Genomic DNA, 21856 nt, shown 5'->3' with positions numbered 1-21856 from the left:
ACTTGGGCTAAGAGGCATAAGAATGAAGAGCAATCTCGAACACACCAGGAAAGTGTGCATACAGATGGGTTCCACCAGACTGAGGAGTGCTCAGATAGCACATGAGACACGGGGTTTACAGAGACAGCACAAGCTACACTGCACCAGTCCCACACAAAAGAATTGCCAGGGCCTGGCTAGAGTTTTGTGGGATTTTTATTAATTCTTTTTATTATTTTTGTGGGATATTTTTTATACAGGCTAGCATTGTACTCTTTGCTAAAGCTGCTGATTCTGCCACATAAACTAGAACAGAAATTTCTCAGAAATTAAGTCGGTTCCCCTCCTTGTTAATTCACTGTCTGCCTCCCAACTGAACACTGGTCTGGATTTGTGTTTGCAGAAAACATTCCCTGTACAAAGTCTGATGTGCAGCTACACTGTTCTGACTGAAGAATGAAGAAGCCGAGAGTCCATTGAACATTGGATTTTTCCCTGTACAACGTAGCCTGATTTGGAGTTTGGTCCACAGAGGACAGCGAGTTAACCGTAGAGATCATCGTCATTGTCTTCACTGTACACGTTGGCCCCGCTGCTGCCTCCTGTGCCTTGGCTTGGACCGGCGCCACCCTGGTTACCTGATGGGAACCTGCGTGCAGTGGTGCAGAAGGGGAGAGAAGAGATGCTGTTCAAAAGCCTCCTCACAGCTCAGCACGGCACCAGGGTGTTGGTGTGGAGGGAGGGGATCAAGTAGGACAGGCAGGAGAAATGGGATGCAGCCTTACAGCAGGTCATGCAAAAGGCTTATATGGCTGCTGGATGTCACTTGTGTTAAAAGAAAAAAGGGTTGATGGACTTCAGGAGCACTAACAGAGCAGCTACAACCGACCTGCAGCACAGCCTACACCTGCCACATGCACACGCAGTGGAAGAGGGAATTTGTTACCCAGAATCCAGCAGAAAGCTGCCTCGATGCTCCGTTCTGAGGCTGGCTGAGCCACGCTGCCCTCCCCCCACTCCCCCACGGTTACCTGAAGCTGCCAAAGCCACGGCTCTGCTGTAGAGTCTGTGCAAACATCTCGTATTTCCTGATGTCATTGTCACTGACAGAGCGTCGAGCAAAGCGCATGGCCTCCTCAAAGTGATCCCTGCGTATCTCGGGAACTGGGTCATCCTCCTCCACTTCCTGCAGTGGGACAGAGGGCCCAGGTGAGCTGCGTGCCTGAGCTCCGCGGCCTGACAGCTGCCCACAGCCTCCCTCCAGGCCAGGATGCTCCAACGCCCACCAAAGTAGGGGCTGGAGAGGGACACTGTGGCAGACTGTCACGGCTGCAGCAGGGGCCTTCTGAGCAATGCTGACAATGAGGCACCCCAGGAGGGCCTCGCCCTCCCACAAGATGAGAACAAAGTGCTCCAGCTCCACGCTCTGTGCTGAGAGCCCACTCATCCCCATCCGAGGATTATGGAGAGGAATGCATCCCACCTCACCCATGGGCAGAGGTGGGCTGCCCGTCTCATGAGCGGGGAAAGCTCAGAGTGCCCCACTCACCATGGCAGAAGGGTTGGTCTGCCTCTCGCGTTCTCGCCTGATCTCACTCTCAATGGACTCACGGATGGCCAGTTTGCAGGCACGCTGGCAAATTTCTGTCAGGTCGGCCCCCGAAAAACCATTGGTCATCTTAGCTAGGAAATCCAGGTCGACATCCTAGTGAAAAAAAAAACAAACAAACCAAGAGAGGCCTGTCCTTTACACCTTACACCCTCAGGTGACAAAGAGGTGTCTTTAGATCCCATGATATCAAGGGGCTGCCTTAACTTTGGCCAATTTTGAAAAGATGAGCTGTTAAGGTTCTTGTTTTTGGGAAAAGTTAACCACATACAACGGCAGGCCACACTCCCCACACACCCAGCAAGACCCTGTGAAGCAGCCGTAAATCATAGAATGGTTTGGGTTGGAAGGGACCTTAAAGATCATCTAGTTCCAACCCTCCTGCCATGGGCAGGGATCAGGTTGCTCAAAGCCCCATCCAACCTGGCCTCGAACACTTCCAGGGAGGGGGCATCCACAGCTTCTCTGGGCAATCTGTTCCAGTGCCTCACCACCCTCACAGTAAAGAATTTCTTCCTAGTATCTAATCTAAATCTACCCTCTTTCAGTTTAAAACTGTTACCCCTCGTCCTATCACTACACTCCCTGATAAAGAGTCCCTCCCCATCTTTCCTGTAGGCCCCCCTTTAAGTACTGGAAGGCCGCTATAAGGTCTCCCCAGAGCCTTCTCTTCTCTAGGCTAAACAACCCCAACTCTCTCAGCCTGTCCTCATAGGGGAGGTGCTCCAGCCCCCTGATCATCTTCGTGGCCCTCCTCTGGACCTGCTCCAACAGGTCCATGTCTGTCTTATGCTGGGGGCCCCAGAGCTGAACACAGTACTCCAGGTGGGGTCTCACAAGAGTGGAGTAGAGGGGGAGAATGCCTCTGCACTGTTCACCCTCAAGAAGAAGCAGGTTGACTTGTGGATTTAGGATATGATTTGCTCAGGTCTCAGCATTAGGAGTCAAACGAAACACTGTCAGACTGGAAATGGAGATGGGACACAGGCAGACCAAGACAACCAACCTCCTCCTCCTTCCCCTCAACTGAGGGAGTAGTACTGCAACCTCCTTTGAAGCTTTCCTTCCCAACAGCACCTAAAAAGGTAAGCTTGGCATAAAATAGCTTGAGCCCTCACTTGACATCTGCTTTTCTCTGATTAACTATCAGTTGCATTATTGCCTGCTCCCCAGGCAAGGGACATAGCTCTTGCCTATGATAGAGTTCAGCAACAATTAACTGCAATGGTTCCTCTTCAATTTCCATTTCCCACTCCCGTTTTTCTACATTTACTTTTCTTTCAGAGTACAAGAATCTTTTCCATCTTGCCATAACAGGCTTTCCTGTTCCCACACCACGGGCAGAACTCCACTATGTGATAAAGACCTGCTGTGCTTACACACCAACACCTAGCTTCGTTGATACCTAGGTCTCAGAGCTCAAGCCTCCCCCTACCTCTTCATTTCCATCCTTCAGGGACTGAAGTTTTCCCAGCTCTGTACTGCATGGAGCAGTCACCAGCCCTCTGCTCTATCCCCAGCTTGTGAGGAGCATGTGCAGCACACAGCAAACCCAAGTCAGACACAGTCAGGGCGCAGAGCCTACCTTGGCAACTGGTGATTTCCTCAGGTTGGCCTTAAGAATAGCAACCCGGGACTTCTCGTCAGGCAGGGGGATGTAGATGAGTTGATCCAGGCGGCCGGGGCGCAAGATGGCTGGGTCAATGATGTCTGGCCTGTTGGTGGCACCAATGATGAAGACGTTTTTCTTGGTGGACATGCCGTCCATCTCTGTCAGGATCTGGTTGATGACACGGTCTGCAGCACCACCACCATCTCCGATATTCCCACCTCGAGCCTTTGCAATAGAGTCCAGCTCATCAAAGAAGAGCACACAAGGGGCTGCTTGGCGGGCCTGCAAAAAGCAAACGGGAACAATTACTCCATGTTAATACCACCAGGCAAGAAGCACGCTGATTTCACACTAAGCCTACCCTACAATTAAAGCAGCTCAGAGGAGTACCAGAGCACTACTGCTGCAAGGAGAGCTTGAAGGAGCTGCTCTGGAACAGTCTCCTGCCACACAAACCCTCAATTAAATTCTCCTGAACAACAAGCTGTATTTCCCCAAAGCTAGGAGCATTGTGAACCAAGCAGAAGGGTGGTAACTCCAATGCCTAGAGGGAAAGCTGGAGCCAATTTGCCTGGACCAGAACTCTCCCTGCAAGATCTGGGGACGTCAATTGGTTATTTAAGCACTCAAGTATCAGTAGGCGAGATATATCAAATGGAAGGGGGAAATCCAATCACTGTCTTCAGCTACCTAATGGGTAGTTATAGGGAAAAGGGAGACAGATCCTTTTTCGAGGTGTGCAGTGAAAGGATGAAAGACCACAGGCACAAATGGCTGCAAAGAAAATTCCAGTTAGAAATAAGGAAAAAAAAAAATTTCTTCACAATGAGAGAGCTCAAACACTAGCACAAGGCCCAGGGAGGTCAGGTATTCTCCATCCTTAGCACATATTCAGAACACGAGGCCCTGAGCAACCTGATTGAATTTCCAAGTTATCTTCCTGCTCTGGACAAACAGCTGGACCAGATGGCCTCTGAGGTTCCCTCTCAACCTAAATTTTTCTCTCTTGCTCTCCTTCCAACTTTGCTCTTTCAGCACCTTCCCTGACCACAGGAGTGAGGATTCCCAAGATAATCCATGCAGATACCTCCTGGGACAGGAGGTCACACTATCTACAGGGGAACTGGGTAGTAGGAGCGAGCTCCTTTCTAAGCCATACGTATTGCAGGACAAGAATAGAATAGAATATTTCAGTTGGAAGGGACCTACAATGATCATCTAGTCCAACTGCAGAAGAAGAAGAACCCGTAGCATGTTTTGAAAATCTGTAGAAGGTGATGGCTAATGAGGTGTCAAAGTAAGTTTTCAGGGATGCAGAGAATATCTATGCCATCCTAATGCTAGCCTCACTGCTAAGACACTGGGGCATTTATCATCCTGTAACAACAGATACAAATTGCAGCAGGAGAAAACCATTTTAAATAGCTATGTTGCCAAAGAGAATTAATTCCCTAACATCAGGAAAGCAGCCTCTGCTCTCAGTGCAAGTGGGGAAAACACAAAACACACAAACAAGAACCAGGCCAGTAAGACAAGCGCAGTGGAGACAATGTTTTGGGGGCATCTCAGCACAAACATAGCACAAGGAATAGAAGATACACTTACCTTGTCAAAGATCTCGCGCACGTTAGCTTCAGACTCGCCAAACCACATGGTGAGCAATTCTGGCCCCTTGATGGAAATGAAGTTTGCCTGGCATTCATTAGCAATGGCTTTGGCCAGCAGTGTCTTACCACAACCGGGTGGCCCATAGAACAGAACCCCTTTCGATGGGGTCATGCCAAATTTGAGGAACTTGTCTGGGTGCTCCACAGGATACTGAAGGAGAACAAAACAAACAAACACGCACCTCTCATGATGAGTCAGAACAGGTCTGTACCTTAGAATCACGGAATGGTTTGGGTTGGAAGGGACCTTCAAAGATCTAGTCCAACCTCCCTGCCATGGGCAGGGACATCTTTCACTAGATCAGTTTTGTTTCTGCTCCTACCAGAAACACTACCCGAGATTTCTGGTGGGTTAAACACAAGATTCTGCCTGCTCAGTGCCACTGGAGTTTTTAAATGGGCACTGGTTTGAAAAGCACCACAGCTAAATTGCAAAGCTGCCTTAAACAGTCTATTTCCACCTATGAACTAAGTACCAGTTCAGGTAGTTTTCCAGCACACTTAACCCCAGCTTCCCTCTGCCCTGCAGAAGCAAAAGGGAACAGCTCATTATCTAACCTATTTGCTCTGTCCTCCAGAGACAGGCAAGGTGTCTGATGTGAGCATTTATCCTCCGCAACAAGGTCAGATAGGTGATGATTTTAACACCAGAAAATTAGACTGAAAAGTAGATTCTTTTATTCACAGACAGGCTGTTTCTACAGTGCCAACTGAAAGCAGGGACATATCAAACCCAAACCACCCCAATTCAGGCAGGCACCAGAAGTTTCCACAGACCATTCATGACTTTGTTCCAGCCTCTCCTTTCATAGAAGGCTTCACAATTACTTCTCACCTGTCCCTACGCTAATGCTGATGGAAAGCCCTTCAGAGGCTCTCTGTATGAGAATCTTCATCTGCTTTCTGGCATATAAAGCCACCACGTAACAGGATTCTCAGCAGTGGTCCCACTAGCTGGTCTCCACTTAAGAGAAGTAGAACTGCTGCTGTTTCTGTATGTAGCAAAACACCCACCCAAGATGTCACTGTAGACTCAGCTAAGGAAAGCCTGATGCTGCTTCCCAGCACCTTCCTCACCCTAAGTTCACTAAGATGGAACAGTATGGTATTTTCAGTCCATTACAAGAAAATACCATAAAAACTCTGCATTTACCCTGTTCACAGCCCAAACAGGAACGTGAAGAGGTTCTGGATTTTATTATTATTTTTCAAGCTGACTAGGCAAAAATCTGTTGGAAACCCTTACCTGTACAAGTTCCTGGAGTTCTCTCTTTACATCTTCTAGACCACCAATATCTTCCCAGGTAACTTGTGGCACCTCCACCACAGTCTCCCGAAGAGCAGAAGGGTTGCTCTGGCTCAGAGCCCACTATCATTAGAAGAAACAGCATTATATGAATTCTAACACGTTATGTTCACACGCTTCGGATAAGCAATTAGACATTGCACCCAAAAGAAAGAGGGGCACTCTTGCATTACCCTGAAGTCATCCATGGTCACAGCCAGCGAGTTCATCACTTCAGCATCGATGGTTTCATCTTCTAGGTCTATGAGATCCATCTTCTTTCTGATAGCTTGAAGAGCAGCTTCTGAGCAAAGAGCAGCCAAGTCAGCACCAACATGGCCATGGGTCTCGTTTGCCACCTGAAAACAGAGCACTGACTATGACTCAGGGATACAAGCAAGCGCTCTGCAAGGGCAATGGATGCTCTGGTCACTCACTCAGAGGTGCAACAAAACTCTGGCGGACAGGAACATCAGTGCTCTGCTGCAAATTCAAGACAAGTGCTATCACATATTTAACAAAGACACTGCTGTTCCACCTCCTACTTGAGATCAAAGCTGCAACTGGAATTCAGATGGTGTGCAGAAAGATAACCCTGAGGGCTGCAGTTCTTCATTCAGGACAGAGATTACAGTAACCATCCAGTATCACCACAATGTTCACCCAGCTCTGTGAGTGCTGTTTCAGGCTTGCTTTATTTTTAAAGAGAATGCCACAGCAAACAAACCCAGGAGGACAGTGGCAAGGCTCTTCTAGACTGGACTGATATACATTTGTTTCACTTAGCCATGCCATTCTTCACTAGCAAGCGAGGATTTTTGGTCACTGGTAAACTAGTTAGAAGGAAGCCCAGAGATCACACATTCGCCCAGTTTCACGCTGTCCTAAATGAGCAACTACGTTTACACGATCAAGCCATAACAACTCTTCCACTACAAAACAGAGCATCAGGAATGTCTGTCTGCAGAGACAAGCTTTCCTAATAGCACGCTACTCACCTGTTCCAGATCCACATCATCAGCAAGTTTCATATTTTTTGTGTGGATCTGCAGGATCTCCAGGCGCCCGGTGGCATCTGGGATACCGATATCTACCTCTCTGTCAAAACGACCTGGAGAGTACAAAACATATGTTGAGCTGCTGATTCTGCGAACTAAAGGAGCTGCAGTTGCTGCCTTCCTCTGACAGAGGAACATGATGACAAGCCACAAACACATACAATTTCAGAAAATGCCAGAGCTTTGGGTTTCTCTGCAGCATCTATCAGCACAGTAGCAGAGTCAGATCAGAGAAGGAGGAAAGGCTTTAGCCATTTAGGGAAAGTGAGACTACTATATTAACTAGAGTTCAAGATTATATAAACACAGAGGATTTCTGTTTTTTCCGAGCCTCATTTATAGGAAAATATGCTTCCCCTAACCAACACACCATGAGATATTTTTGTTTATTCCTACCTTTGTGTCCTCAGCACAGGAGTCCACAAATACTGAAAGATTTAATTTTTCAGAACTTTCATAGGAGTACCCAAGTGGTGAAAAACATGAACTGCCCCAATATCTGGGGAGGCAGGAAACCTACGTATTACTGCAATATTAACTAAGGTATGTACACCTATCATTTTCCTCTAGCCATAGCTGTGCATTCAAACGCCTCACTACACATTTAAGAGGCCATTTTTTCCTGCAAACTTGACTGGTTTGCTATTATAGACTTTACCAACTGGTCATACAATAGACATTCATTCACACTGCAAAGTTTCGAAAACCTGAAACTCAGAAACTACCAGACTTCTCATCAATAAAAGTAAGAGAAATTGGACAATTCAGAGCCTTCTGCAACCTGAGGCATGAACAACCCCTTAAGCATTTAGTCCTGAAATAGCCTCACCTAATTGATGAAGTGTAAAATCATGCTACCCTCTAAGTATTTTGTTATTTCTACGAGTTCTAACCTAATAAAGCACAGAAAATTATACCAAAGGCTGGAAGCCTAGAAATGAATTTCAAACAAGTAGCTGGAGACAAGTCAATAGTTTATGTAACACACAGAAGATGTCTAATATTAATTTCTGCTCAATCTTTCCAAGGCCCCTGAAGCATAGCCCATAACAAAGTATCTGATACACAAAAAAAAAAAAAGATGGCAATCGTGGTTACCAAATCGCCTGAGTGCTGGGTCAATGCTGTTAGGTCTGTTGGTAGCTGCCATAACGATCACGTGTGCTCTCTGTTTCAGTCCATCCATAAGAGTCAACAGCTGAGACACTATGCGACGTTCCACCTCTCCATGTGTCTATGGAGAGAGAAAGTAATGATTAGACCAAAAGTTCTACAACACAGCACAGGAGCTAGTACTGCACCAGAGCAGACAGATACAACAGACGCGAGCTGTTAAGAAACATCGTGAACTATATCGGATTCTTCTGATATCCAACTTCTGACGTCCAATTGAATTCAAGAATTAAGTTAAATACTGCTTTACCCTGTAGTCAAATGCAGAGATTCACACCAGCTGCTACCAAAAAAGATGTACTCCTTTACCTTCTACAGGCTTCCTTTACCTTCTCTCTCTTAGGAGCAATGGCATCCAGTTCATCAATGAAAATGATGGCAGGAGCGTTCTTCTCTGCTTCTTCAAAGGCTTTCCTCAGGTTACTCTCAGACTCACCAGCCAGCTTGCTCATGATCTCAGGACCTGAAAAAATAACAGCACTGTGGTACCCAGAAGAGAGGCAGCTAGCCCCAAGGCATGCAGCTGAATTTTTTTAGTACAATGTTCACATGGGAGTATCTATATTTCAAGCCAAAGCAAATACTATCAACCAAGTTCATTAAATTTGCAGCTGAACAGGCAAGAACAGCATGCAGAATTACTTTCTATCGTTATTCTAGTGTTTTCAGTTTACTCTAACAGAATGCAGCACTAGTCAATGAGCTACCTTTAGCTGCCTCTTTCCTTACCCTATTTCACACTTGGTGAGCTTCTCTGTGATGTGCCACCACACACAGTTAATGCCAGTCCTAGCTTGCAAGAGAAGCAATCAAATTATATGGTGATGAATTATCAGGGTAGGGAAGGAAAAAGCTGTAAGATACTGAAGCTGTCTTTAGCTTGCATTACACAGGTATACATTTACCTCTGTAAGATCCTATAAATGAGTACAAAAAAAACCAAAACAACACACCACACCAAAAAAAACAACACCCCAAAATCCCCAAAACCCCAAACCCATCTCCTCTCAAAGAATAAATAAATAAAAAAAAAAATGTGTAAGCACATCAATCCCAGAAGGAAGGACAGCATTCCCCTGAGATCTCCTACAATTGCTGAACACTAGTGCAGGCTCACAGATTTATTCTGTTTTTACAGATTTTTCCATCATGCTGGTGGGAGTGGTAATGAGGAGAAAAGTATGCTTCTAAGAGATCCAAGAAAAAGAAACCTGACCCTCAGGAGTGCAAAGCTGCTAGCTGACTGAAGTGCACCAGCTGCAGAGCCACTGGTGCAGGCAGGTACTAAGAGTGTTTCATTACAAGTAACTCACCTATTCATACCAGCTCTGTTTACAACACTGCCTGCAGCTCCAGGCTTGGGACTAGCAGACAGAGAATGCATCACTAATTCTGAAAATGTTATTTTTATTATGCAGTAGAAGTACAAGTGTCTAAAGAAACGTCTGGCTCATTAGCATGCAGTAACACCTTCCACACACTTAGGAAGTATATGACAAGGGCGACACATGGTTAAAAACAGTCCATTTACATCTGATATCTTGAGATACAAAGCAAGTCACTTCCCTACCACTGCTCACTGCTATGCTGTGCTATACACTCCCTTGCTTTCACCTTCATGGGTCTAAGTGATTGAAATCAGAAAAGAAATGCAGCACTCCTTAAGTACAAATGTTCAGTTATTCCAGCATTGACTGTAAAATGGGACAGAAAAACAGTGAGGAAAATTCAGAATCTGGTCCTTACTGGACATAAACCAGTATCCATCTCAACTGCTACAGGTGAAGAGTGATCTGTCACTTGTAGCTAAGTCCCAAGGTACTCATGATAGCTTTCAGGATGGTTCCTCCCAATTGATGTTATGTGAAACAGAACAGGTCTTGTGCTTTACTTGAGGGAAAAAAAGAAATCCACAGCAGACCAGCTTCTTTTCTGAATGGAACATGCTGGCAGCAACAGAAACAAGTGTCCTGCACCCATATACATAGAATAATCTCACCACTTCACTCCCAGCTCTGCCCTCACCAACATAAATGAACACTCAGCCAGACAGACTCCAAGTCCCTGCATCGCAAAGCTGTCTTTCCAACCACCCTGCTACAAAACAATCAAGCTTAAGGGAAGTACTACTACAGACACTTCCACAGAAATGGCCTCTACGTGTCCCCAGAGGCACGCTTCAAAGAGGTAAGGAGGGATGTCAGGGAGACAACATGGCTCTACAAGCCCTATTAATACCATTCATTATCATGAGATGGATGAATGAGCACACAGCAGATCTGGGGCCAAAGCAGCCACAAAACTTACCATTGATAAGGAAGAAGAAAGCCCCCGTTTCGTTGGCCACCGCTCGGGCAATCAGTGTTTTACCAGTGCCAGGAGGACCATACAGCAGGATCCCACGTGGAGGCTGAGTACAAAGGCAAGGGACTTAGGTATTCAGATACTAGCTCACCGCCTAAGTAGCTTCGCAGTGAAGCTGTAAGCATTTGATAAAGCCAGTCTGAAATTGTGATGCAAACTCATGCAACAGCTGCCATCCCAGCATTGCTATCAACACCCTTACTACTTTGCATGACACACAAACAAAAACCTTGCCAGTAACTGACAGTGCTGATTCAAAGCATCCTCCTGCTTTGCAATTTGCCAGTACTTTAATCTGTGTCCAAAACATGTAAGGAAATACTTTCCTAACACCAGCATTAAAAAAACCCCACAAATTACTTATTCCCCTCCCAATACCTCATAAACCTCCAACATAAAGAGTCAGCTGCAAGGGCAAGCCCACTCATCCACCTGGTGCACGCAGGGACTTACCTTCACCCCTATGGCCTTGAAGAGCGCAGGGTGTCGGAGGGGAAGTTCCACCATCTCTTTGATTTGAGCCAGCTGCTTCCGGCAGCCACCAATGTCATCATAGCCCACTTCATTCAGTGACTCTTCTTCATCCTACCCGGAAGGAAATACATTAAACATTTGAGTGAAAACAATAGTTCAACAATCCCTCCTGGTCTACAGAACCCAGGAATCCAGGTTTTTGCTCGTTGCAATTTTTTGCTGTCTTGAGATTCTCACTTTCAAGTCTTCCTGGTGTCTTCTACAATTGTTTCTTAGCTCTCTCTTCCCAGACATGCAAAGGGAAATGCCTGCACATACCTAGACCTCACTGAAGCCCACCCTCTTGAATGACAGCCTCTGCTGCCAGGACCCCTACAGACTCTAGCGCAAAACAAGATTCTGCTCACCTCTCGTTTGATGGGCTCTCCTTCACAATGGATCACTGTGTCCGGAGCCACTATGCAGTAAGGACTTGGATCTGTCTCCACCACTTTGAACTCCACTGCACGCATCCCTCCACGCACCAAGAAGATGTCACCTGTAAAACCCCACATTTCAGTAGCCTGCTGCAACAGATGTCTGCAAAATGTCAACCTTTGTACCACCAGCAGCCCCAGAGGACAAGGAAGTGGGTTACATAGGCATACACTGCTGGCATTTTTAACACTGCCCTGCATTTTAAACTGAAGAGCTGCATGTACTATGACTACCCAAGCACCATTTAGATCTGTAGCAGTTGAAGTTCTCAAATTTCATCCAGAAACAAACAGCAAACAAAACCAGCAAACAATAGAAAAGAATACTCTGCCTAAATACAAAACACAAAGGCAAGTAATCACATTTCTTTTCCATTCAGTTTCAATTTAACATTTCTAAAACAGGCAAAAAGCCCTAACTTAATAAAAATTCATTTTGAAGTTATTATATAACTAGTTGTTACTAGTTATAACTGGTTGTCTCCAGAAGCAGAATAATATATAATACTGCACTGACTCCTGGCTAAACTGGGCTACAGAAGCTGGATAACTTCAACTTGTGTTTATACTGTATTAGGACCTATTTGTTCCAGCAGAAGTGCTACTAGCACAACTCTAAAAGTATATTTGTTTTTTTATGCACTCTCCCAGTTATTAATTAAATTACTTTGAAAAAGTGAATTTAGTCAGGGTGCCAGCTAGTATAGCCAACCAATTGATTAATATGCAGGCAACTCCCCAATCCCATCAAGTGGTAGCAACTCAGGAGAAAATCTTATTAAACTGAGTTCTACCTGAGCCTTTTCTGATGCTCTCCCATCCCATGTAGCAAAAAAAAAAAAAGCAGAACTATCAAGCTGCTCTGCCTGCCAGCAACAGATATCACCCTTTCTTCTGAAGATTAGGAAAAAATTAAATCAGCACCATCAAAATCTCACTCTACAGATGTCAGTCTAATGCTTCGTGGAGATCTGTGCAAGATTCTAGAAATTCTCTTTATTCAGTCTCAGGACTAGCTCACACTCACTGCCATCAGGACTTCAATAACAGGTGCTATTACCTTTCCTGATGGGTCTGTATGCTTCCAGGAAGTACGGCTTGAGATAGACCTCAAACAGATTCCCCGTGATCCCTTCTACTGTGTCATCAATTGGCAGCACATGGATACGTTTGCCGTATTTCACATCTGGGCAAGGCTGGATGCTGCAACAGAAGAAAACTCCAGTTAGCCATATCATCCTGGACTTACACCCGAGTCTGGAAAAGGCAGTGATGTCCCTTCCTAGGCCAGTACAAATGCCAGAAAGGACCCTCCAAAGCGCTGGTGAGACTTCCCACCTGCATAAGAATGCTGACAAGGCAAAAATCATGCCCATCAGAGAGCTAGTCTTCACAACACACGCTTTCCTTCACTCCTCTCAGCCCTATCCAAAACTGCTGGGGAGTTTCATACTTTCTTCCTACCCCCTGCTCTTCCGTAGCCCCCCTTGCCATCCCCAAGGCACATTCACAAGTTACTAATGCAGCCTAAAGACCTGCGAGAGTCATGAGCTAACTTTTGTTTCAACAAGGAGCTACTGCTGAAACAACTGTAAGGGAAAGGGAGCTGGGGGAAACTCTTTGTTCCTTCCTCTCTCTCATAACTTACTACAGAGAATAGAGCTCCTGTTGCTGATAACCCTGATTCTGAGCAAAGGCTCTCACAGTATCAACCAGGGGTAGCCAAGTGTCTGTCAATCCCCCTTTGTGGAGACTGACATTTAGGTTAAAGTCCTAAGGCCCTTTCCCCCTTTTTAAATAAACATTTCAGCTATTATTTTTCAGTGTAGGCCAACAGCCTACTGTAGCGACAGCTCAGAGTATCAAGCTGTGGCAGCTACTGAGCTGAGCATGCGACTTTTCATATGCTACTTTGTTCGAGACTCTTAATAGATTCTTTTACCACATGCTTTACAGAGAGGATATAGCAGAAGGGTAAAGGAAAAGACAGACTGCGCCAGAATGAAAACAGTTGACAGACTACAAGCAGGAAGCGATTAGTGCATGAATCTGGATTTTGGCAGAAACCAGACCACAGAAAGTAACACAAAAAGTACTTAAAGGTCAGCAAGAAAAACTTTGAAAGCAAGAGGTGTGAAAATTCTCTGATCCTTGCAACAAAGCTAAGACAATCGGTAACACATCTGGAAGGCTGAGAACCACTACAGACACAGTCCCAGCAGAGAAGGGGAGAGCACAGGCTGAACTGTCACACTAGAAATTACTCCAACAGTAACCTCACATCAGATTAAAGTAAGGATTCACCTTTATTTTAAATCCGCAGACTGGCTCAAAGCACTGTTCTGTTCCAGCTACAGTCATGTTTAAAACTTGCATTTTCTAGTGGTAGAGAGATGGGTGGAACAGACTCGTTCCTCTCCTCTACAAAGTTCATATGAAACACATTTTGCATTTAAAGATTATTCCAGATATCACTCCAGGAAGTCTAGTGTCAGAAACCAGGCTCCAATTTTCCCAGAACATGCACGATATTCTAGATTAGGAAGATGCTCAGGAGGAAGAGCCGTCAGCCCTCACACATTTAAGCCTGCAAATTATCATTTTTATGTTTAAGAAATGCTCATGTGTTTTTCCCCCCACTCCCATCATAGAATAGAACCTGCCTCCTGTAAGCCAAGATGTATACTTCAATGCTTTCCCACTACCTTCTGCAAGCGTTGCACAAAATTCCTGCAACACTGTTAAAGCATTCCTAATTTTAAAATTATTTTATAACAAAAATTGGAATATAAACAACCTTCGGGGATTTTTAATCTTGCTATTTGACTGCTTCATGTTTTTGTCACTCATTTCTAGCAAGTTTTAACTTCTGTTTGTCATAGGGCAGCTCAGTGCTTGAGCTAACCATACTATGAGATCAATTACAATGTTGCTTACTGCTTTCCACAGTTAACTTTGTAGACATTAAAAATTTAGACAGGAAAAACTTGTGAATTCATCTGACTGTAAATTTGGGAAGAAGACTGTGACAACAGTGGGGTAATTGAACTACTTAATTTAATGACAGGACCTGGGCTCGTGAAGGTCCTGAAGAGACTTCAAGAATCTTTAGCATCATTTTTTAGTATTAATCTGAATATGCATACAGCCAGAAACACATGCAAAAGTAAACCAAGATCCCTGATGCAAGACACACACTTGAAAACATTTCTGTGATCTCCTCTGGAAGACGTAAGAATACTTCCTGCAGACCCTGTCTTTGCTACAGACTGAATCAATTCAGAGCCAGCACACAAATTCTTTAGGCAACCCAGGGATATGCAACAGTTAGCAAACTAGTCTTCACCTGATCACATCACCCAGGCGCACTCTCAGGTTGTTGCGAACAACCCTATTCATGCGAATCTTCTCATCTGAGCAGGTATCATCTGACAGAACAATGCAGACCGCTTCTCTCCTCTTCTTTCCTTTTAGCAGAACAGTGTCTCCTCTGAACAGTTGCAATTCGTCCATTTTTGCCTGTAAACAATAACAGCATTAGAACAAGCTTTTGACAAAACAAGAATTCAAGCATTTGAATTACTTGACTTTGGAGAATTACATCTTGGAAGCAATATACTAGATCTACAAAGACAGAGGCTCCCACTACACCGGTCAAGAGCTAATCCTGAAGCCAGACTAAGGGCACAAGCTCAACTGAATCCTAAAAGCTGAGAATCAAAATATATTTTATCATGGAAGAGTGTTAGAAAACAAGACAACCCACCTCCCTCACTTGTAACTGCTGCAGCTTCTGACACAAATACTTACTCGATTCATGTTGCGAAATTATATTTCAAGTTAATAGACAGCAACAGCTTGCATATTACCAGATTAAATGCTTTTCTTTTATAGATGACACACCTGGGACAGTGACACAACACTGTTGTCTTCATTGATGGCTTCATCAACAATTAACCGATTGGGCCTGTTCTTCTGCTTCAGAATAGCAGTCGATAAGTCATCCGCTTTAGAACTGGCAAAGAAAACAGAAGTTAATGAGTCCAAATGATATTGCTCCCCCCTTTCCAGCCACCCCCCTGTTTTGGTCTCCATTTTCTACAGGTTTCTTTGTTTTCTTGTCTTTTAGAAACTATACTTGTTCATAAGACAAAGGAGAATATTATTCCTAGGCACCAGTTTCAGGAGTTCAAAGCAGAATGTTTTCTGTCACTAAATATAACTACTTTACTAGCCTCAAATGGAAATAGCTATGAAGCTATCTATGAAAAGAAGTGATCAGTGAGATGTTGCTGACTGTAAGATGTTTTGCCTAAAAGAATTAGTCAGACTCATCTGAAATCACATGTAACCACTGCCACCGAAACAAAAGTTCAAGTCTATTTGGTGTCAAATCCCAGATAAATAGGGGAATTAAAGGACAATGCTGCAGCTCCCCTGACAGGAAGAGTTGTAAGAGTTTAGCCTGTCAAGGCCTATTAGTTAAACCTAGCAAGCCAGTAGAAATATTCAAGTGCTCATGAAAAATGGGGTTTTCTTTTTTTTTTTTTTTTTTTTTTTTTTTTAGGATATAAGCACCTTTCCGTAATACCTTCACAGGAGTCACTGCAGCTCTAGCCCACTACGCCACAAGAAATATGACAGATAATTCATTTGCCTTGACAAAATGGAGCACAAACAGCAAGGAAATGGAAGAAAAGCAGATTAAGTTATTTCCTTCAAAATCTAATACAGCAAATAATTCACTTTACGAAAGAAATATGAACTTGAACCAACTGATTCCCAAGGAGCTCTTGGAAGTTGTACATTAGCCAGCCACAACAGCAGCAGACTGTTGTAACTTCCCTTGGTGGGCATCTGACTACTCTTCTCAAAGTAGTCCAGATGTGCCAGTGACTAAGGTCAGAACAGAAAACTTTGCACAGTTTGGTTTGATTCTCACCAAAAAGAAAAAATAAAGTCTTCCTTTGTCCTAAGCAAGCAGCAAGCACCAGCAAAGAGTAGGAAGCTTTGTGGACAACTGTGTTGGCCGTACACTTTGGCTCCATTTCACTGTTTTAGAGACAAAATAACCAGAAGAAATCAAACCTTGAGCAGAAGTGGCAGAGCAAGCAGCTACACAGCACGAATGCAGACCGTGGCAGCAGTGCATCATTTGGCATGCTCACTGCATTTTTAAAAGTACATCAGAGAGAGGTGACATACCTACAGTGTGATGTTACCCAAGGTCCCCCCATCCCTCAAGACAGGGGTTTTTCCAAGATAGACTATGTGATATTGGCTCCTTTCTTTGACACGTAAAAGGGGGAACACCACCAAGCAAGCAAGCCTATGAGGGCAGCCAGCTTGTTTCCAAAAGGTTTTCAAGCTTTGCATAAGCCCTGGTAGCATAGGAAACATGTTGGAAATGAGAGGCAACGTTATTTTAAGTGAACAAAAGGAGGAGTTGTAAAACATGTCTTTCCAGGACTGCTAGCACTGGGAAAGTCACCTTTTTCCTCTCTTCATTAAAGAGCGCAAGAGGTAAGAAATCGACATCCATCCCTTTCAATGACCATGTGAGATGTTACAGATCCATTCTCTAAACCCAAAAAGACACAAGAAAGGCTGCTGGATACATCCAGGAAGGAGCTCATGAATTCCATCTTCAACCTAAAATGTGGTCTTGGTAGAGTCCTAAAAGGTCTGGGATTTCCAGGAAAACTGAGAGCGCAATAAGAAAACTGAAACCAATACATCATCAGGCCAGACAGGATCTTGTGGTTAAAATGGTGGATAAAAACAACCTACTTGTAAGGACCTTGCCTCAGCATTAGTTCCTGGACACTGGAAATTAATTTAGCAGGTAGATTTTAAAACTTGAGCTAAGGGACACCAGAAAGAAACAATTTAGCCTGTTCAAAGTGTAAATGTAAATCATACCCCTCTGCACATGAGATGTGGATCCAAAGGCCTTTTGATAAGAAACTGCTGCCAGACTTTGGCTACATAAACTGTCACTGAAACTGAGTGGCTGTCCCTCAGAATGCAGAGATTGCTATGCAGCCTAAAAATGGTCTGGGATACGAGATAAAAATAAATGGAAGAGGAACTGGGCAGCAAGTGGAAGCTTTTGGACCAAAACTTTCAATAAACCAAAAGCTGTATAAATCTGGAAAAAAAGTTCAGATAACCTTCCGACACAGAGCAGTAATGGAACAGCACAGCAAGAGTTCCACTTAGTTCTGCTGAATGTGAGAAAAAAAGTTTTAGTACTGAAGAACTGAATCTGCAGTTTCCCAAGTAAGAAGTGAGAGCTGGATCAATGTTGTCAGTACATTACTGCACTTAAAGCAATTGAAAAGCTTGGAGGCATTAAAAATGGAATAAAGGTCTCCAAGAAACAGCATGCAGACATCTAAATGCATGGGGTCAGCTTCAGTTATCTGACCTGACAATTCTGCAGACAAAGAAACAAAGGTGTTAAGAAATTATATGACAGCTACACAGGAGAGTGATGTTATTTCTCCTACAGACAAGGGTAAGGACTTTGACAGACAAGGGTAAGGACTTTGACAGACAAGGGTAAGGACTTTGACAGACAAGCACTACCCATCTTCCAGTAGCAATTTAGAATATTATTATCACCATTTGCCCTCATTGCATCTCTCCTGAGGGTTCCTCATGCTGTAACCGAGATGACAGAGCAAAATATGTCTGTGCACCTCAACCACGCTCAGACAATCCCCAACATCTACGCATCAGGGAAGGAGAGCCTGAACTGAAAATACTAAGCAGGAAAGCCTAAGGCATGGGTTGGGGTTCTCTCCTGCCAACTTTCCTGGTAAAATTCAGCAAAGGGCAGGACAGACAGCTAACCTAGGTAATTTTTAAAGCTCCTCAATGAGTTTCCCATCAGAGAGAGCCTGGTGCAAATCCTCTAGATCATCTCCCCTACTCACCCCTTTTGTCAGCTCCCTCGCACACTTTCCCTCTCGCTCCTTTCTTTCAGTAACTCAACAAAGAGATAAACAGAACACAAAATGTAGCTATAGAGCTGTTTTGGAATTAAAAGGAAATTCAAAGCCTGCATCAAGCCTGCCCCTAGACAGAGGCCAGAAGCGAGGACATAATGGCACAGCTAATGGTGAGGACATAATGGCACAGCTAATGGTCAAACTTGCATATAAAGCGCAAGACATCAATAAAATTGAAACAAATATGTACTAGCCCTAAAGACCAACAATAATGGGTTCCCAGTTTCCATCCTTAGCCCCCTTTTCTCTCTCAGTAAAGCAGTCCAATAGCCCCATTTGACACAGGGAAGAGGTGGGGGGGAGATTTTTTACAACTTACATCACTTCATCCGTTTTTCTCTGTCAGAGCTCCCCTTGTTCAGCATGTGATAACGCCCAGAGGCTATGCATTGTGGTGGACAGTATGAAGAGTGAGAGCAGAAAATAATTACTGATTACTGATTCTTCTGAAAATGACTACCAATCTCCGAAGCTCCACATAAAGTAGGGAACTAAGTTGTTCCTGCAAGTCCATGCTAAATATACAACAAAAAGTCACCGACTCAAAATGATTCCAGCTTCAGAAAGGAAAGTGAAAACAGTCATGCCTTCTGTATGCTGGTGTGCCTTTTTATCAATACCCTCATGAACTCCTGAGATACAACACGTCAGTGGTTTCTTACCACCCTGAACCTGAACATCCATGTTACAGACTGAACTACTTTCCCCAGGTAAGTATTAAAAAAAAAAAAAAATCCATAAAACATTTTATTCACTGAAGCAAATGAGTGAAATATCTGATGATTGCAGCCACTTACTGGAACAGCACATGACAACCAAGCAGTGAGTTCATACCCATGCTCAAGATGCCAAGTTCTTAAATACTGTTTCAGACAGGTATGTACACGAAAATGAGAATCTCTTCAGAAACCACACTCTATTAGCTCTTGCAATGCTACTCTCTGTGCTAAAGCTCAATTCAGCAAGATGGCTGCCAACAGCATTGACCCAAAAATTGCAACTAAAAAGTAACTGTTTTCCAGTTGCAGAGTAACTTTTGTTGATTCCTATGTGGTGAGAACAACTTTGCAAAAGTAGAAATTTCTTTTTAAAGACACTGTTCACCTCGCTCAGACTCAAAATATGCCTTTGAGACCATCACTTCCATCACAAGCTCTACCACGGACACTAAATTCTTGGCACACTTTGCTGGAACTGACTTAGTAGGACCAAGTAGGTCTAAATTGCAGGAGTTGCAAAAGAAAAGAAGATAAACCACGGACACTAAAGAGACTGAAAGCGCCTCTGGTGAGGTCGAGTCACTTAAAGTATTCTAGGATTTGTGAAATTATCTTTAAGTTCTATTTTTACTCCTTTCAAGGGGCAATGAAGTGGCTTGCACACGTGGGCTGGGAGCTGAGAGACCAGTATTACTCAACTAATTTTTGAGGAGCACAAAAGATGACCCTCAGCCTGGAACTGAAAACAGAGCAAGGCAAGACACCAGAGACAAAAATATAGCCGATTGCCTCAGCTGCCACAGAGGCCTGCCCGGCACAACATATCTGCATCTTCTAATGCCAAGTCACTTCTAGCCCCGACCCGAGGGCCGCTGCGGGCCTGCGGGGAGGCCGGGACATGCCTCTCCCCCCTCGCTGCCCCGCCAGCCGCTCCGCCGCTTTCCCCGGCGCTCCGGGGCCTGGAGGACAAAGCCCTCCCTGGCTAAGGCCTAGCCCAGGCGGGACGGCCCCGGGCGGGGGCACAGCCAGGGCCCAGCAGGAGGCCCGGCCTGGCCAGGCCTCACCCCCCCCATGACTCGACACTTCTCGGGGAGGCCCGGGCGGAGGGGTGGGGAGGGAGAGGAGCGGCGGCGCGCAGGGACGTCCTGCGGGCACACGCCTAGCCGGGCGCGCGCGAGGAGCGGCCCATCCCCCTCCCGGCCCCGCCCCCACCTCCTCTGAGCCCGCATGACACAGCGGGATCGGGGGCCGGATCGGGCCCGCTGCCGGGCCGGGCCCGGCCCGGGCAGCGCCGCGCCGCGCGGAGGCGAAGCAAGAAGAGGTAGGCCGAGCCAGGCCCAGCACCGCCGCGGCCGGGCCTAGGCCGCGGCCTGCCGGCAGTCGGCCCACACTCACTCAGATCCTGAGGCCATGGCGCTGGGGGGGAAAGGGGCGAGGGGAGGCGGCCGGCAGCGGCTCTTCAAGGCAGGCGACGGCGGGTCTCGGGCAGGCTCGCGACGGCGGCGGATCAGAGCGCTTCGCGTTGACTGAACCTCAGAGCCGACTCATCGGAAGGGGAAGCTCCGCCCCGCGCTGCCTCGCCTGCTTAGCAACAGCGTGCGCTGACCAATCAGAAATTCCGCTCGGCCAGCGCCTCAGCCAATCGGGGAGGCGGAAGCGAGGAGACGAAGGAAAAAAAAGAACGAGCGCTCTCCCTCCTCCGCCCCGCCCCTCTCCTTTCCCTTCCCAATCGACACGAGCCAAGCACAACACCCGTCAGCCAATCGCAGCACCGCCCCTGCCGTGGCTGTTCTACAGGGCAACACGGGTCAGGCAGCCAATGGCAAAAATCCACCAATGGGAAAATCCAGGCGGAAAGTCCCACCACGACGGCCATCCGGGCTAGCCTCGCCTCGCGATTGGCTAGCGCCCGAGGAAAGGGAAACACGCGGGGAGGATTGCAACCAATCAGGAGGGGCGGGAGGCGGGTGCTCGGGGAGCAGCCGGAGTGCGCTGAGCGCGCCTGGGCTCAGCCGGCGGGGCCGCACGCATGGGCGCGGGCAGCGGGGCGGGTTTGGCCCCGTCGGGGGCGGTCCCGGGGCGGCCTCGGTGAGGCTTTGGGGGGACGTGCTCCAGAGGCTTCATTTCCCCCCGCGTGAAAGGGTGTGTGCGGGGGCTCGGCCCTTCCTCTCCACCCAAAGGTACTCGCGGGGCTCCTTTCCCCGATTTTTTTTTTTTGGCAGGTTTTCTTTTCCCTGATTGATTTTTTTTGGCAGGGCTGGACTGCCCCATCAGGCCCCACCGCAGGACTCACGCTCCCAACTGCTCATCCCAGCACAGACCCAGCCCCATCAGGGGTTTGAAGCTCTAGCTCCCCTTGAACCACCCGAAACAGCCCTCCCACGGTTCTTCCACCACTGCCAGCCACCCCTCCATGACCCACTG

General features: G+C 46.0%; 1 protein-coding gene across 3 annotated transcripts; it reads right to left on the bottom strand.

The window, feature by feature from the left end:
- Positions 1 to 177: 177 nt before the first annotated feature.
- LOC142074914 (transitional endoplasmic reticulum ATPase-like) lies at positions 178 to 20993 on the bottom strand. 3 transcript variants are annotated; one of them, XM_075135883.1, is made up of 17 exons: positions 20828 to 20992; positions 15601 to 15712; positions 15044 to 15216; positions 12758 to 12900; positions 11629 to 11759; positions 11201 to 11332; positions 10691 to 10793; positions 8713 to 8846; positions 8309 to 8444; positions 7151 to 7263; positions 6347 to 6511; positions 6114 to 6236; positions 4806 to 5018; positions 3174 to 3482; positions 1529 to 1684; positions 1011 to 1165; positions 178 to 628 (listed from the first exon to the last, which is right to left on the bottom strand). In XM_075135883.1, the coding sequence occupies exons 1-17, from the start codon at positions 20842 to 20844 to the stop codon at positions 523 to 525; spliced, it is 2421 nt and encodes an 806-aa protein (XP_074991984.1). In that variant the 5' UTR covers positions 20845 to 20992; the 3' UTR covers positions 178 to 522. The 3 variants fall into 3 exon arrangements, with proteins under 3 accessions (XP_074991984.1, XP_074991986.1, XP_074991985.1); XM_075135885.1 differs by lacking the exons at positions 15044 to 15216; positions 15601 to 15712; positions 20828 to 20992 and adding an exon at positions 14002 to 14265; XM_075135884.1 differs by lacking the exons at positions 178 to 628; positions 1011 to 1165 and having other exon boundaries at positions 1591 to 2665; positions 20828 to 20993.
- Positions 20994 to 21856: the final 863 nt, after the last annotated feature.

This window comes from Calonectris borealis, chromosome W (genome assembly GCF_964195595.1).
Source record: "Calonectris borealis chromosome W, bCalBor7.hap1.2, whole genome shotgun sequence".
NCBI lineage: Eukaryota > Metazoa > Chordata > Aves > Procellariiformes > Procellariidae > Calonectris > Calonectris borealis.
This window is presented reverse-complemented; position numbering and strand designations above follow the sequence as displayed.

What these genes read in the sequence shown, in the direction of transcription:
- LOC142074914 (XM_075135883.1), bottom strand. An exon ending in TGCGCGAGATCTTTGACAAG is followed by an intron (nt 3,483 to 4,805) that starts GTAAGTGTATCT and finishes TGCTTTTTGCAG; the next exon opens with GCCCGCCAAGCAGCCCCTTG. An exon ending in AGACCAACCCTTCTGCCATG is followed by an intron (nt 1,166 to 1,528) that starts GTGAGTGGGGCA and finishes GTCCCACTGCAG; the next exon opens with GAAGTGGAGGAGGATGACCC.